The following is an 18,163-nucleotide window of genomic DNA, read 5'->3' as shown; positions in this document are numbered from 1 at the left end:
ATGATAGGCTGGAGCCCCGAGCCAGCCCCGCCCCCTTCCCTCCAGGCTTCCAACCATTGGTCCTGGTGCAGGCCCTGCCCCCAGCCTCTGTTACCTCGGTGATGCTGCATGCGGAGTGGAACCTCGTAGCGTTCGGGACGAGTCACGGCTTCGGACTGTTTGACTACCACAGACGCACTGCTGTTCTGGCCAGGTACGCACACACACACACACACACACACACACACACACACACACACACACACACACACACACACACACACACACACACACACACACACACACACACACACACACACACACACACACACACACACACACACACACACACACACACACACACGACTGTAGAGACACACACACACGACTCTACTGGCCTGGTAGAGACACACACACACACACACACACACACACACACACACACACACACACACACACACACACACACACACACACACACACACACACACACACACACACGACTGTAGAGACACACACACACGACTCTACTGGCCTGGTAGAGAGACACACACACACACACACACACACACACACACACACACACACACACACACACACACACACACACACACACACACACACACACACGACTGTAGAGACACACACACACACACACACACGACTGTAGAGACACACACACAACTCTACTGGCCTGGTAGAGACACACACGCTGTTCTTTCTCTGTTGTCTCCAGGTGTCCCCTCTGTTGTCTCCAGATGTCCCCTCTGTTGTCTCCAGGTGTCCCCTCTGTTGTCTCCAGGTGTCCCCTCTGGTGTGTTAATCTGTTCTGTCTCTCTGTTGTCTCCAGGTGTCCCCTCTGTTGTCTCCAGGTGTCCCCTCTGTTGTCTCCAGGTGTCCCCTCTGGTGTGTTAATCTGTTCTGTCTCTCTGTTGTCTCCAGGTGTCCCCTCTGTTGTCTCCAAATGTCCCCTCTGTTGTCTCCAGATGTCCCCTCTGTTGTCTCCAGATGTCCCCTCTGTTGTCTCCAGGTGTCCCCTCTGTTGTCTCCAGGTGTCCCCTCTGGTGTGTTAATCTGTTCTGTCTCTCTGTTGTCTCCAGATTTACATTACATTTACATTTACATTTACATTTAAGTCATTTAGCAGACGCTCTTATCCAGAGCGACTTACAAATTGGTGCATTCACCTTATGACATCCAGTGGGACAGTCACTTAACAATAGTGCATCTAAAACTTAGGGGGGGTGGGGTGAGAGGGATTACTTAACCTATCCTAGGTATTCCTTAAAGAGGTGGGGTTTCAGGTGTCTCCGGAAGGTGGTGATTGACTCCGCTGTCCTGGCGTCGTGAGGGAGTTTGTTCCACCATTGGGGGGCCAGGGCAGCGAACAGTTTTGACTGGGCTGAGCGGGAGCTGTACTTCCTCAGTGGTAGGGAGGCGAGCAGGCCAGAGGTGGATGAACGCAGTGCCCTTGTTTGGGTGTAGGGCCTGATCAGAGCCTGGAGGTACTGAGGTGCCGTTCCCTCACAGCTCCGTAGGCAAGCACCATGGTCTTGTAGCGGATGCGAGCTTCAACTGGAAGCCAGTGGAGAGAACGGAGGAGCGGGGTGACGTGGAGAGAACTTGGGAAGGTTGAACACCAGACGGGCTGCGGCGTTCTGGATGAGTTGAAGGGGTTTAATGGCACAGGCAGGGAGCCCAGCCAACAGCGAGTTGCAGTAATCCAGACGGGAGATGACAAGTGCCTGGATTAGGACCTGCGCCGCTTCCTGTGTGAGGCAGGGTCGTACTCTGCGGATGTTGTAGAGCATGAACCTACAGGAACGGGCCACCGCCTTGATGTTAGTTGAGAACGACAGGGTGTTGTCCAGGATCACGCCAAGGTTCTTGGCGCTCTGGGAGGAGGACACAATGGAGTTGTCAACCGTGATGGCGAGATCATGGAACGGGCAGTCCTTCCCCGGGAGGAAGAGCAGCTCCGTCTTGCCGAGGTTCAGCTTGAGGTGGTGATCCGTCATCCACACTGATATGTCTGCCAGACATGCAGAGATGCGATTCGCCACCTGGTCATCAGAAGGGGGAAAGGAGAAGATTAATTGTGTGTCGTCTGCATAGCAATGATAAGAGAGACCATGTGAGGTTATGACAGAGCCAAGTGACTTGGTGTATAGCGAGAATAGGAGAGGGCCAAGAACAGAGCCCTGGGGGACACCAGTGGTGAGAGCGCGTGGTGAGGAGACAGATTCTCGCCACGCTACCTGGTAGGAGCGACCTGTCAGGTAGGACGCAATCCAAGCGTGGGCCGCGCCGGAGATGCCCAACTCGGAGAGGGTGGAGAGGAGGATCTGATGGTTCACAGTATCGAAGGCAGCCGATAGATCTAGAAGGATGAGAGCAGAGGAGAGAGAGTTAGCTTTAGCAGTGCGGAGCGCCTCCGTGATACAGAGGAGAGCAGTCTCAGTTGAATGACTAGTCTTGAAACCTGACTGATTTGGATCAAGAAGGTCATTCAGAGAGAGATAGCGGGAGAGCTGGCCAAGGACAGCACGTTCAAGAGTTTTGGAGAGAAAAGAAAGAAGGGATACTGGTCTGTAATTGTTGACATCGGAGGGATCGAGTGTAGGTTTTTTCAGAAGGGGTGCAACTCTCGCTCTCTTGAAGACGGAAGGGACGTAGCCAACAGTCAGGGATGAGTTGATGAGCGAGGTGAGGTAAGGGAGAAGGTCTCCGGAAATGGTCTGGAGAAGAGAGGAGGGGATAGGGTCAAGCGGGCAGGTTGTTGGGCGGCCGGCCGTCACAAGACGCAAGATTTCATCTGGAGAGAGAGGGGAGAAAGAGGTCAGAGCACAGGGTAGGGCAGTGTGAGCAGAACCAGCAGTGTCGTTTGACTTAGCAAACGAGGATCGGATGTCGTCGACCTTCTTTTCAAAATGGTTGACGAAGTCATCTGCAGAGAGGGAGGAGGGGGGAGGGGGCGGAGGATTCAGGAGAGAGGAGAAGGTGGCAAAGAGCTTCCTAGGGTTAGAGGCAGCAGCTTGGAATTTAGCGTGGTAGAAAGTGGCTTTAGCAGCAGAGACAGAGGAGGAAAATGTAGAGAGGAGGGAGTGAAAGGATGCCAGGTCCGCAGGGAGGCGAGTTTTCCTCCATTTCCGCTCGGCTGCCCGGAGCCCTGTTCTGTGAGCTCGCAATGAGTCATCGAGCCACGGAGCGGGAGGGGAGGACCGAGCCGGCCTGGAGGATAGGGGACATAGAGAGTCAAGGGATGCAGAGAGGGAGGAGAGGAGGGTTGAGGAGGCAGAATCAGGAGATAGGTGGGAGAAGGTTTGAGCGGAGGGAAGAGATGATAGGATGGAAGAGGAGAGAGTAGCGGGGGAGAGAGAGCGAAGGTTGGGACGGCGCGATACCATCCGAGTAGGGGCAGTGTGGGAGGTGTTGGATGAGAGCGAGAGGGAAAAGGATACAAGGCAGTGGTCGGAGACTTGGAGGGGAGTTGCAATGAGGTTAGTGGAAGAACAGCATCTAGTAAAGATGAGGTCGAGCGTATTGCCTGCCTTGTGAGTAGGGGGGAAGGTGAGAGGGTGAGGTCAAAAGAGGAGAGGAGTGGAAAGAAGGAGGCAGAGAGGAAAGAGTCAAAGGTAGACGTGGGGGAGGTTAAAGTCGCCCAGAACTGTGAGAGGTGAGCCGTCCTCAGGAAAGGAGCTTATCAAGGCATCAAGCTCATTGATGAACTCTCCGAGGGAACCTGGAGGGCGATAAATGATAAGGATGTTAAGCTTGAAAGGGCTAGTAACTGTGACAGCATGGAATTCAAAGGAGGCGATAGACAGATGGGTAAGGGGAGAAAGAGAGAATGACCACTTGGGAGAGATGAGGATCCCGGTGCCACCACCCCGCTGACCAGACGCTCTCGGGGTGTGCGAGAACACGTGGGCGGACGAAGAGAGAGCAGTAGGAGTAGCAGTGTTGTCTGTGGTGATCCATGTTTCCGTCAGGGCCACGAAGTCGAGGGACTGGAGGGAGGCATAGGCTGAGATGAACTCTGCCTTGTTGACCGCAGATTGGCAGTTCCAGAGGCTACCGGAGACCTGGAACTCCACGTGGGTCGTGCGCGCTGGGACCACCAAAGTAGGGTGGCCGCGGCCACGCGGTGAGGAGCGTTTGTATGGTCTGTGCAGAGAGGAGAGAACAGGGATAAACCGACACATAGTTGACAGGCTACAGAAGAGGCTACGCTAATGCAAAGGAGATTGGAATGACAAGTGGACTACACGTCTCGAATGTTCAGAAAGTTAAGCTACGTAGCAAGAATCTTATTGACTAAAATGATTAAAATGATACAGTACTGCTGAAGTAGGCTAGCTGGCAGTGGCTGCGTTGTTGACACTACACTAATCAAGTCGTTCCGTTGAGTGTAATAGTTTCTGCAGTGTTGCTATTCGGGGGCTAGCAGGCTAGCTAGCAGTGTTGTTTACGTTACGTTGCGTTAAAAGAACGACAATAGATGGCTAGCGAACCTAGAAAATCGCTCTAGACTACACAATTATCTTTGATACAAAGACGGCTATGTAGCTAGCTAAGTAGCTAGCTACGATCAAACAAATCAAACCGTTGTACTGTAATGAAAATGAAGTGAAAATGTGATACAACCTGTGAATGCGACCGGGTAGTTGAGTTCTATACAGAAGACGTTGGCTAGCTAGCAGAGTCACCTACGTTAAGGACGACAAATAGCTGGCTAGCTAACCTCGGTAAATTAAGATAATCACTCTAAGACTACACACTCTAAACCTAAACAACACAATTATCTTGGATACGATGATACGAAGACAGCAAAGACAGCTATGTAGATAGCTAACACTAAACTAATCAAGTCGTTCAGTTGAGTGTAACAGTTTCTCCAGTGCAGCTAATCAGTGGACGTTAGCTAGCTGGCTAGTGAAGACTACGTTAGGACGGCGAAATACGATAATTACGCAATTATCTTTGATACAAAGACGGCTATGTAGCTAGCTGAGAAGAAATTGCTAAGATAAGACAAATCAAACCGTTGTGATATAATGAAATATAATTAAAAAGTTATACTACCCGTTGGAGCGACGTGCAGATGCGACCACTCGCTCCAACTCGCTCCAACCGGAACCGGATGTCCCCTCTGTTGTCTCCAGGTGTCCCCTCTGGTGTGTTAATCTGTTCTGTCTCTCTGTTGTCTCCAGGTGTCCCCTCTGTTGTCTCCAGGTGTCCCCTCTGGTGTGTTAATCTGTTCTGTCTCTCTGTTGTCTCCAGGTGTCCCCTCTGTTGTCTCCAGGTGTGCCCTCTGGTGTGTTAATCTGTTCTGTCTCTCTGTTGTCTCCAGGTGTCCCCTCTGTTGTCTCCAGGTGTGCCCTCTGGTGTGTTAATCTGTTCTGTCTCTCTGTTGTCTCCAGATGTCCCCTCTGTTGTCTCCAGGTGTCCCCTCTGTTGTCTCCAGATGTCCCCTCTGTTGTCTCCAGGTGTCCCCTCTGTTGTCTCCAGATGTCCCCTCTGGTGTTGTTAATCTGTTCTGTCTCTCTGTTGTCTCCAGGTGTCCCCTCTGTTGTCTCCAGGTGTCCCCTCTGGTGTGTTAATCTGTTCTGTCTCTGTTGTCTCCAGGTGTCCCCTCTGGTGTGTTAATCTGTTCTGTCTCTCTGTTGTCTCCAGGTGTCCCCTCTGTTGTCTCCAGGTGTCCCCTCTGTTGTCTCCAGATGTCCCCTCTGGTGTGTTAATCTGTTCTGTCTCTCGGTTGTCTCCAGGTGTACCCTGCACCCTAACGACTCCCTAGCGATGGAGGGTCCTCTCAGCAGAGTGAAGAGTCTGAAGAAGTCTCTCAGACAGAGCTTCAGACGCATCAGGAAGAGTAGAGTGTCTGGGAAGAAGCGCCCCATCCCCACCCCAACCAGCAAGGTAACACACACAGTGAGACAGCTTGATGTACAGGACACCCCCTGGACAGGACGCTAGTCTGTCTCCTGTTTCTGATGTACAGGACACCCCCTGGACAGGACACTAGTCTGTCTCCTGTTTCCTTAGTGAGACAGCTTGATGTACAGGACACCCCCTGGACAGGACACAAGTCTGTCTCCTGTTTCCTTAGTGAGACAGCTTGATGTACAGGACACCCCCTGGACAAGACGCTAGTCTGTCTCCTGTTTCCTTAGTGAGACAGCTTGATGTACAGGACACCCCCTGGACAGGACACAAGTCTGTCTCCTGTTTCCTTAGTGAGACAGCTTGATGTACCAGGACACCCCCTGGACAGGACACTAGTCTGTCTCCTGTTTCCTTAGTGAGACAGCTTGATGTACCAGGACACCCACTGGACAGGACACTAGTCTATCTCCTGTAGTGAGACAGCTTGATGTACAGGACACCCCCTGGACAGGACACTAGTCTGTCTCCTGTTTCCTTAGTGAGACAGCTTGATGTACCAGGACACCCCCTGGACAGGACACAAGTCTGTCTCCTGTTTCTGTAGTCTAGAATGAGCATCAAACCAGAGGGTGTGAATTCCCCAACGCACCCTGGATGTCTAGAATGAGCATCAAACCAGAGGGTGTGAATTCCCCAACGCACCCTGGATGTCTAGAATGAGCATCAAACCAGAGGGTGTGAATTCCCCAACGCACCCTGGATGTCTAGAATGAGCATCAAACCAGAGGGTGTGAATTCCCCAATGCACCCTGGATGTCTAGAATGAGCATCAAACCAGAGGGTGTGAATTCCCCAATGCACCCTGGATGTCTAGAATGAGCATCATGATGAATCTACGTGACACCGTTCTATGGCAGCCATGTTAGCTGTGATGTTATATATGTTATATAATATGTTAATACGTTAATATTATATGTTATATATGGGGAATATTTAAATAATGATATGTCATTGAATGTCTAGAATTCCATCAGTACTCACAACATATAAAATAGATTTGGTTCTCACAATATAAATACGTTGGTTGGTTCTCACAATATAAATACGTTGGTTGGTTCTCACAACATATAAAATAGATTTGGTTCTCACAATATAAATACGTTGGTTGGTTCTCACAACATATAAAATAGATTTGGTTCTCACAACATATAAAATAGATTTGGTTCTCACAATATAAATACGTTGGTTGGTTCTCACAATATAAATACGTTGGTTGGTTCTCACAGAGCTTCCAATGAGTGTGACATCCATTCCTGTGTGTAGATCCAGGAGGCCAACGCAGCGCTAGCTGACCAGGAGGAAGTAGCTCCGGTGCAGAGGAGGATCGAGCCGAGATCAGCTGACGACTCTCTATCAGGAGTGGTGCGATGCCTCTGTTTCGCCGATACGTACCTCAGAGACGGTATGATTCTGTCTGATACGTACCTCAGAGACGGTATGATTCTGTCTGATACGTACCTTAGAGACGGTATGATATGATTCTGTCTGATACGTACCTCAGAGACGGTATGATATGATTCTGTCTGATACGTACCTTAGAGACGGTATGATATGATTCTGTCTGATACGTACCTTAGAGACGGTATGATATGATTCTGTCTGATGCGTACCTTAGAGACGGTATGATTCTGTCTGATACGTACCTTAGAGACGGTATGATATGATTCTGTCTGATACGTACCTTAGAGACGGTATGATATGATTCTGTCTGATACGTACCTTAGAGACGGTATGATATGATTCTGTCTGATACGTACCTTAGAGACGGTATGATTCTGTCTGATACGTACCTCAGAGACGGTATGATATGATTCTGTCTGATGCGTACCTTAGAGACGGTATGATTCTGTCTGATACGTACCTTAGAGACGGTATGATATGATTCTGTCTGATACGTACCTCAGAGACGGTATGATATGATTCTGTCTGATACGTACCTCAGAGACGGTATGATATGATTCTGTCTGATACGTACCTTAGAGACGGTATGATATGATTCTGTCTGATACGTACCTTAGAGACGGTATGATATGATTCTGTCTGATACGTACCTTAGAGACGGTATGATTCTGTCTGATACGTACCTCAGAGACGGTATGATATGATTCTGTCTGATACGTACCTTAGAGACGGTATGATATGATTCTGTCTGATACGTACCTCAGAGACGGTATGATATGATTCTGTCTGATACGTACCTTAGAGACGGTATGATATGATTCTGTCTGATACGTACCTCAGAGACGGTATGATATGATTCTGTCTGATACGTACCTCAGAGACGGTATGATATGATTCTGTCTGATACGTACCTCAGAGATGGTATGATATGATTCTGTCTGATACGTACCTCAGAGACGGTATGATTCTGTCTGATACGTACCTTAGAGACGGTATGATATGATTCTGTTTGATACGTACCTTAGAGACGGTATGATATGATTCTGTCTGATACGTACCTCAGACACGGGACGGTATGATTCTGTCTGATACGTACCTCAGAGACGGTATGATTCTGTCTGATACGTACCTCAGAGACGGTATGATTCTGTCTGATACGTACCTCAGAGACGGTATGATTCTGTCTGATAATAATAATAATATAATAATAATATATGCCATTTAGCAGACGCTTTTATCCAAAGCGACTTACAGTCATGTGTGCATACATTCTACGTATGGGTGGTCCCGGGAATCGAACCCTGGCGTTACAAGCGCCATGCTCTACCAACTGAGCTACATACCTCAGAGACGGTATGATATGATTCTGTCTGATACGTACCTCAGAGACGGTATGATATGATTCTGTCTGATACGTACCTTAGAGATGGTATGATATGATTCTGTCTGATACGTACCTCAGAGACGGTATGATTCTGTCTGATACGTACCTCAGAGACGGTATGGTATGATTCTGTCTGATACGTACCTCAGAGACGGTATGGTATGATTCTGTCTGATACGTACCTCAGAGACGGTATGATATGATTCTGTCTGATACGTACCTCAGAGACGGTATGATATGATTCTGGCTGATACGTACCTCAGAGATGGTATGGTATGATTCTGTCTGATACGTACCTTAGAGACGGTATGATTCTGTCTGATACGTACCTTAGAGACGGTATGATATGATTCTGTCTGATACGTACCTCAGAGACGGTATGATTCTGTCTGATACGTACCTCAGAGACGGTATGATTCTGTCTGATACGTACCTCAGAGACGGTATGGTATGATTCTGTCTGATGCGTACCTTAGAGACTGTATGATTCTGTCTGATACGTACCTCAGAGACGGTATGATATGATTCTGTCTGATACGTACCTCAGAGACGGTATGATATGATTCTGTCTGATACGTACCTCAGAGACGGTATGATATGATTCTGTCTGATACGTACCTCAGAGACGGTATGATATGATTCTGTCTGATACGTACCTCAGAGACGGTATGATTCTGTCTGATACGTACCTTAGAGACGGTATGATTCTGCCTGATACGTACCTCAGAGACGGTATGATATGATTCTGTCTGATACGTACCTCAGAGACGGTATGATATGATTCTGTCTGATACGTACCTCAGAGACGGTATGATATGATTCTGTCTGATACGTACCTTAGAGACTGTATGATTCTGTCTGATACGTACCTCAGAGACGGTATGATATGATTCTGTCTGATACGTACCTTAGAGACGGTATGATTCTGTCTGATACGTACCTTAGAGACGGTATGATATGATTCTGTCTGATACGTACCTCAGAGACGGTATGATATGATTCTGTCTGATACGTACCTTAGAGACGGTATGATATGATTCTGTCTGATACGTACCTCAGAGACGGTATGATATGATTCTGTCTGATACGTACCTTAGAGACGGTATGATTCTGTCTGATACGTACCTCAGAGACGGTATGATATGATTCTGTCTGATACGTACCTCAGAGACGGTATGATATGATTCTGTCTGATACGTACCTCAGAGACGGTATGATTCTGCCTGATACGTACCTCAGAGACGATATGATTCTGTCTGATACGTACCTCAGAGACGGTATGATTCTGTCTGATAATAATAATAATATAATAATAATATATGCCATTTAGCAGACGCTTTTATCCAAAGCGACTTACAGTCATGTGTGCATACATTCTACGTATGGGTGGTCCCGGGAATCGAACCCTGGCGTTACAAGCGCCATGCTCTACCAACTGAGCTACATACCTCAGAGACGGTATGATATGATTCTGTCTGATACGTACCTCAGAGATGGTATGGTATGATTCTGTCTGATACGTACCTTAGAGACGGTATGATTCTGTCTGATACGTACCTTAGAGACGGTATGATATGATTCTGTCTGATACGTACCTCAGAGACGGTATGATTCTGTCTGATACGTACCTCAGAGACGGTATGATTCTGTCTGATACGTACCTCAGAGACGGTATGGTATGATTCTGTCTGATGCGTACCTTAGAGACGGTATGATTCTGTCTGATACGTACCTCAGAGACGGTATGATATGATTCTGTCTGATACGTACCTCAGAGACGGTATGATTCTGTCTGATACGTACCTTAGAGACGGTATGATTCTGCCTGATACGTACCTCAGAGACTGTATGATTCTGTCTGATACGTACCTCAGAGACGGTATGATATGATTCTGTCTGATACGTACCTTAGAGACGGTATGATTCTGTCTGATACGTACCTTAGAGACGGTATGATATGATTCTGTCTGATACGTACCTCAGAGACGGTATGATATGATTCTGTCTGATACGTACCTTAGAGACGGTATGATATGATTCTGTCTGATACGTACCTCAGAGACGGTATGATATGATTCTGCCTGATACGTACCTCAGAGACGGTATGATTCTGTCTGATACGTACCTCAGAGATGGTATGGTATGATTCTGTCTGATACGTACCTTAGAGACGGTATGATTCTGTCTGATACGTACCTTAGAGACGGTATGATATGATTCTGTCTGATACGTACCTCAGAGACGGTATGATTCTGTCTGATACGTACCTCAGAGACGGTATGATTCTGTCTGATACGTACCTCAGAGACGGTATGATTCTGTCTGATACGTACCTCAGAGACGGTATGGTATGATTCTGTCTGATGCGTACCTTAGAGACGGTATGATTCTGTCTGATACGTACCTCAGAGACGGTATGATATGATTCTGTCTGATACGTACCTCAGAGACGGTATGATATGATTCTGTCTGATACGTACCTCAGAGACGGTATGATTCTGTCTGATACGTACCTTAGAGACGGTATGATTCTGCCTGATACGTACCTCAGAGACTGTATGATTCTGTCTGATACGTACCTCAGAGACGGTATGATATGATTCTGTCTGATACGTACCTTAGAGACGGTATGATTCTGTCTGATACGTACCTTAGAGACGGTATGATATGATTCTGTCTGATACGTACCTCAGAGACGGTATGATATGATTCTGTCTGATACGTACCTTAGAGACGGTATGATATGATTCTGTCTGATACGTACCTCAGAGACGGTATGATTCTGTCTGATACGTACCTCAGAGACGGTATGATATGATTCTGTCTGATACGTACCTTAGAGACGGTATGATATGATTCTGTCTGATACGTACCTCAGAGACGGTATGATTCTGTCTGATACGTACCTTAGAGACGGTATGATATGATTCTGTCTGATACGTACCTCAGAGGCGGTATGATATGATTCTGTCTGATATGTACCTCAGAGACGGTATGGTATGATTCTGTCTGATGCGTACCTTAGAGACGGTATGATTCTGTCTGATACGTACCTCAGAGACGGTATGATATGATTCTGTCTGATACGTACCTCAGAGACTGTATGATTCTGCCTGATACGTACCTCAGAGACGGTATGATTCTGTCTGATACGTACCTCAGAGACGGTATGATATGATTCTGTCTGATACGTACCTCAGAGATGGTATGATATGATTCTGTCTGATACGTACCTTAGAGACGGTATGATTCTGTCTGATACGTACCTTAGAGACGGTATGATTCTGTCTGATACGTACCTCAGAGATGGTATATGATTCTGTCTGATACGTACCTCAGAGATGGTATATGATTCTGTCTGATACGTACCTCAGAGACGGTATGATATGATTCTGTCTGATACGTACCTCAGAGACGGTATGATATGATTCTGTCTGATACGTACCTCAGAGACGGTATGATTCTGTCTGATACGTACCTCAGAGACGGTATGATATGATTCTGTCTGATACGTACCTCAGAGACGGTATGATATGATTCTGTCTGATACGTACCTCAGAGACGGTATGATATGATTCTGTCTGATACGTACCTTAGAGATGGTATGATATGATTCTGTCTGATACGTACCTCAGAGACGATATGATTCTGTCTGATACGTACCTCAGAGACGGTATGGTATGATTCTGTCTGATACGTACCTCAGAGACGGTATGATTCTGTCTGATACGTACCTCAGAGACGGTATGATATGATTCAAATCAAAAATCAAATCAAATCAAATTTTATTTGTCACATACACATGGTTAGCAGATGTTAATGCGAGTGTAGCGAAATGCTTGTGCTTCTAGTTCCGACAATGCAGTGATAACCAACAAGTAATCTAACTAACAATTCCAAAAAAAACTACTGTCTTATACACAGTGTAAGGGGATAAGGAACATGTACATAAGGATATATGAATGAGTGATGGTACAGAGCAGCATACAGTAGATGGTATCGAGTACAGTATATACATATGAGATGAGTGTGTAGACAAAGTAAACAAAGTGGCATAGTTAAAGTGGCTAGTGATACATGTGTTACATAAGGATGCAGTCGATGTTGTAGAGTACAGTATATACATATGCATATGAGATGAATAATGTAGGGTAAGTAACATTATATAAGGTAGCATTGTTTAAAGTGGCTAGTGATATATTTACATAATTTCCATCAATTCCCATTATTAAAATGGCTGGAGTTGGGTCAGTGTCAATGACAGTGTGTTGGCAGCAGCCACTCAATGTTAGTGGTGGCTATTTAACAGTCTGATGGCCTTGAGATAGAAGCTGTTTTTCAGTCTCTCGGTCCCAGCTTTGATGCACCTGTACTGACCTCGCCTTCTGGATGATAGCGGGGTGAACAGGCAGTGGTTCGGGTGGTTGATGTCCTTGATGATCTTTATGGCCTTCCTGTAACAACGGGTGGTGTAGGTGTCCTGGAGGGCAGGTAGTTTGCCCCCGGTGATGCGTTGTGCAGTCCTCACTACCCTCTGGAGTGCCTTACGGTTGAGGGCGGAGCAGTTGCCGTACCAGGCGGTGATACAGCCCGCCAGGATGCTCTCGATTGTGCATCTGTAGAAGTTTGTGAGTGCTTTTGGTGACAAGCCGAATTTTTCAGCCTCCTGAGGTTGAATAGGCGCTGCTGCGCCTTCTTCACGATGCTGTCAGTGTGAGTGGACCAATTCAGTTTGTCTGTGATGTGTATGCCGAGGAACTTAAAACTAGCTACCCTCTCCACTACTGTTCCATCGATGTGGATAGGGGGGTGTTCCCTCTGCTGTTTCCTGAAGTCCACAATCATCTCCTTAGTTTTGTTGACGTTGAGTGTGAGGTTATTTTCCTGACACCACACTCCAAGGGCCCTCACCTCCTCCCTGTAGGCCGTCTCGTCGTTGTTGGTAATCAAGCCTACCACTGTTGTGTCGTCCGCAAACTTGATGATTGAGTTGGAGGCGTGCGTGGCCACGCAGTCGTGGGTGAACAGGGAGTACAGGAGAGGGCTCAGAACGCACCTTAGAGACGTACCTTAGAGACGGTATGATATGATTCTGTCTGATACGTACCTTAGAGACGGTATGATATGATTCTGTCTGATACGTACCTTAGAGACGGTATGATATGATTCTGTCTGATACGTACCTTAGAGACGGTATGATTCTGTCTGATACGTACCTCAGAGACGGTATGATATGATTCTGTCTGATGCGTACCTTAGAGACGGTATGATTCTGTCTGATACGTACCTTAGAGACGGTATGATATGATTCTGTCTGATACGTACCTCAGAGACGGTATGATATGATTCTGTCTGATACGTACCTCAGAGACGGTATGATATGATTCTGTCTGATACGTACCTTAGAGACGGTATGATATGATTCTGTCTGATACGTACCTTAGAGACGGTATGATATGATTCTGTCTGATACGTACCTTAGAGACGGTATGATTCTGTCTGATACGTACCTCAGAGACGGTATGATATGATTCTGTCTGATACGTACCTTAGAGACGGTATGATATGATTCTGTCTGATACGTACCTCAGAGACGGTATGATATGATTCTGTCTGATACGTACCTTAGAGACGGTATGATATGATTCTGTCTGATACGTACCTCAGAGACGGTATGATATGATTCTGTCTGATACGTACCTCAGAGACGGTATGATATGATTCTGTCTGATACGTACCTCAGAGATGGTATGATATGATTCTGTCTGATACGTACCTCAGAGACGGTATGATTCTGTCTGATACGTACCTTAGAGACGGTATGATATGATTCTGTTTGATACGTACCTTAGAGACGGTATGATATGATTCTGTCTGATACGTACCTCAGACACGGGACGGTATGATTCTGTCTGATACGTACCTCAGAGACGGTATGATTCTGTCTGATACGTACCTCAGAGACGGTATGATTCTGTCTGATACGTACCTCAGAGACGGTATGATTCTGTCTGATAATAATAATAATATAATAATAATATATGCCATTTAGCAGACGCTTTTATCCAAAGCGACTTACAGTCATGTGTGCATACATTCTACGTATGGGTGGTCCCGGGAATCGAACCCTGGCGTTACAAGCGCCATGCTCTACCAACTGAGCTACATACCTCAGAGACGGTATGATATGATTCTGTCTGATACGTACCTCAGAGACGGTATGATATGATTCTGTCTGATACGTACCTTAGAGATGGTATGATATGATTCTGTCTGATACGTACCTCAGAGACGGTATGATTCTGTCTGATACGTACCTCAGAGACGGTATGGTATGATTCTGTCTGATACGTACCTCAGAGACGGTATGGTATGATTCTGTCTGATACGTACCTCAGAGACGGTATGATATGATTCTGTCTGATACGTACCTCAGAGACGGTATGATATGATTCTGGCTGATACGTACCTCAGAGATGGTATGGTATGATTCTGTCTGATACGTACCTTAGAGACGGTATGATTCTGTCTGATACGTACCTTAGAGACGGTATGATATGATTCTGTCTGATACGTACCTCAGAGACGGTATGATTCTGTCTGATACGTACCTCAGAGACGGTATGATTCTGTCTGATACGTACCTCAGAGACGGTATGGTATGATTCTGTCTGATGCGTACCTTAGAGACGGTATGATTCTGTCTGATACGTACCTCAGAGACGGTATGATATGATTCTGTCTGATACGTACCTCAGAGACGGTATGATATGATTCTGTCTGATACGTACCTCAGAGACGGTATGATATGATTCTGTCTGATACGTACCTCAGAGACGGTATGATATGATTCTGTCTGATACGTACCTCAGAGACGGTATGATTCTGTCTGATACGTACCTTAGAGACGGTATGATTCTGCCTGATACGTACCTCAGAGACGGTATGATATGATTCTGTCTGATACGTACCTCAGAGACGGTATGATATGATTCTGTCTGATACGTACCTCAGAGACGGTATGATATGATTCTGTCTGATACGTACCTTAGAGACTGTATGATTCTGTCTGATACGTACCTCAGAGACGGTATGATATGATTCTGTCTGATACGTACCTTAGAGACGGTATGATTCTGTCTGATACGTACCTTAGAGACGGTATGATATGATTCTGTCTGATACGTACCTCAGAGACGGTATGATATGATTCTGTCTGATACGTACCTTAGAGACGGTATGATATGATTCTGTCTGATACGTACCTCAGAGACGGTATGATATGATTCTGTCTGATACGTACCTTAGAGACGGTATGATTCTGTCTGATACGTACCTCAGAGACGGTATGATATGATTCTGTCTGATACGTACCTCAGAGACGGTATGATATGATTCTGTCTGATACGTACCTCAGAGACGGTATGATTCTGCCTGATACGTACCTCAGAGACGATATGATTCTGTCTGATACGTACCTCAGAGACGGTATGATTCTGTCTGATAATAATAATAATATAATAATAATATATGCCATTTAGCAGACGCTTTTATCCAAAGCGACTTACAGTCATGTGTGCATACATTCTACGTATGGGTGGTCCCGGAATCGAACCCTGGCGTTACAAGCGCCATGCTCTACCAACTGAGCTACATACCTCAGAGACGGTATGATATGATTCTGTCTGATACGTACCTCAGAGATGGTATGGTATGATTCTGTCTGATACGTACCTTAGAGACGGTATGATTCTGTCTGATACGTACCTTAGAGACGGTATGATATGATTCTGTCTGATACGTACCTCAGAGACGGTATGATTCTGTCTGATACGTACCTCAGAGACGGTATGATTCTGTCTGATACGTACCTCAGAGACGGTATGGTATGATTCTGTCTGATGCGTACCTTAGAGACGGTATGATTCTGTCTGATACGTACCTCAGAGACGGTATGATATGATTCTGTCTGATACGTACCTCAGAGACGGTATGATTCTGTCTGATACGTACCTTAGAGACGGTATGATTCTGCCTGATACGTACCTCAGAGACTGTATGATTCTGTCTGATACGTACCTCAGAGACGGTATGATATGATTCTGTCTGATACGTACCTTAGAGACGGTATGATTCTGTCTGATACGTACCTTAGAGACGGTATGATATGATTCTGTCTGATACGTACCTCAGAGACGGTATGATATGATTCTGTCTGATACGTACCTTAGAGACGGTATGATATGATTCTGTCTGATACGTACCTCAGAGACGGTATGATATGATTCTGCCTGATACGTACCTCAGAGACGGTATGATTCTGTCTGATACGTACCTCAGAGATGGTATGGTATGATTCTGTCTGATACGTACCTTAGAGACGGTATGATTCTGTCTGATACGTACCTTAGAGACGGTATGATATGATTCTGTCTGATACGTACCTCAGAGACGGTATGATTCTGTCTGATACGTACCTCAGAGACGGTATGATTCTGTCTGATACGTACCTCAGAGACGGTATGATTCTGTCTGATACGTACCTCAGAGACGGTATGGTATGATTCTGTCTGATGCGTACCTTAGAGACGGTATGATTCTGTCTGATACGTACCTCAGAGACGGTATGATATGATTCTGTCTGATACGTACCTCAGAGACGGTATGATATGATTCTGTCTGATACGTACCTCAGAGACGGTATGATTCTGTCTGATACGTACCTTAGAGACGGTATGATTCTGCCTGATACGTACCTCAGAGACTGTATGATTCTGTCTGATACGTACCTCAGAGACGGTATGATATGATTCTGTCTGATACGTACCTTAGAGACGGTATGATTCTGTCTGATACATACCTTAGAGACGGTATGATATGATTCTGTCTGATACGTACCTCAGAGACGGTATGATATGATTCTGTCTGATACGTACCTTAGAGACGGTATGATATGATTCTGTCTGATACGTACCTCAGAGACGGTATGATTCTGTCTGATACGTACCTCAGAGACGGTATGATATGATTCTGTCTGATACGTACCTTAGAGACGGTATGATATGATTCTGTCTGATACGTACCTCAGAGACGGTATGATTCTGTCTGATACGTACCTTAGAGACGGTATGATATGATTCTGTCTGATACGTACCTCAGAGGCGGTATGATATGATTCTGTCTGATATGTACCTCAGAGACGGTATGGTATGATTCTGTCTGATGCGTACCTTAGAGACGGTATGATTCTGTCTGATACGTACCTCAGAGACGGTATGATATGATTCTGTCTGATACGTACCTCAGAGACTGTATGATTCTGCCTGATACGTACCTCAGAGACGGTATGATTCTGTCTGATACGTACCTCAGAGACGGTATGATATGATTCTGTCTGATACGTACCTCAGAGATGGTATGATATGATTCTGTCTGATACGTACCTTAGAGACG

The 18,163-nt window shown here is 46.1% G+C and overlaps 1 protein-coding gene across 1 annotated transcript in view; it reads left to right on the top strand.

The window, feature by feature from the left end:
- llgl1 (LLGL scribble cell polarity complex component 1) overlaps positions 1 to 18,163 on the top strand; it is a 125,644-nt gene that overhangs the window by 83,506 nt on the left and 23,975 nt on the right. Inside the window, exons 15-17 of the mRNA XM_046335387.1 lie at positions 1 to 193; positions 5,748 to 5,898; positions 7,189 to 7,327. The exon at positions 1 to 193 is cut by the window's left edge and continues 100 nt beyond it. Of these exons, the coding sequence (XP_046191343.1) occupies positions 1 to 193; positions 5,748 to 5,898; positions 7,189 to 7,327 (483 nt within the window). The remainder of the gene's footprint in view (positions 194 to 5,747; positions 5,899 to 7,188; positions 7,328 to 18,163) is intronic.

The sequence above is a fragment of the Oncorhynchus gorbuscha genome, unplaced genomic scaffold, assembly GCF_021184085.1.
Source record: "Oncorhynchus gorbuscha isolate QuinsamMale2020 ecotype Even-year unplaced genomic scaffold, OgorEven_v1.0 Un_scaffold_736, whole genome shotgun sequence".
In the NCBI taxonomy this organism is placed as follows: domain Eukaryota; kingdom Metazoa; phylum Chordata; class Actinopteri; order Salmoniformes; family Salmonidae; genus Oncorhynchus; species Oncorhynchus gorbuscha.
The sequence above is the reverse complement of the archived record's forward strand: the minus strand, read 5'-3'. Positions and strand labels throughout refer to the sequence as shown.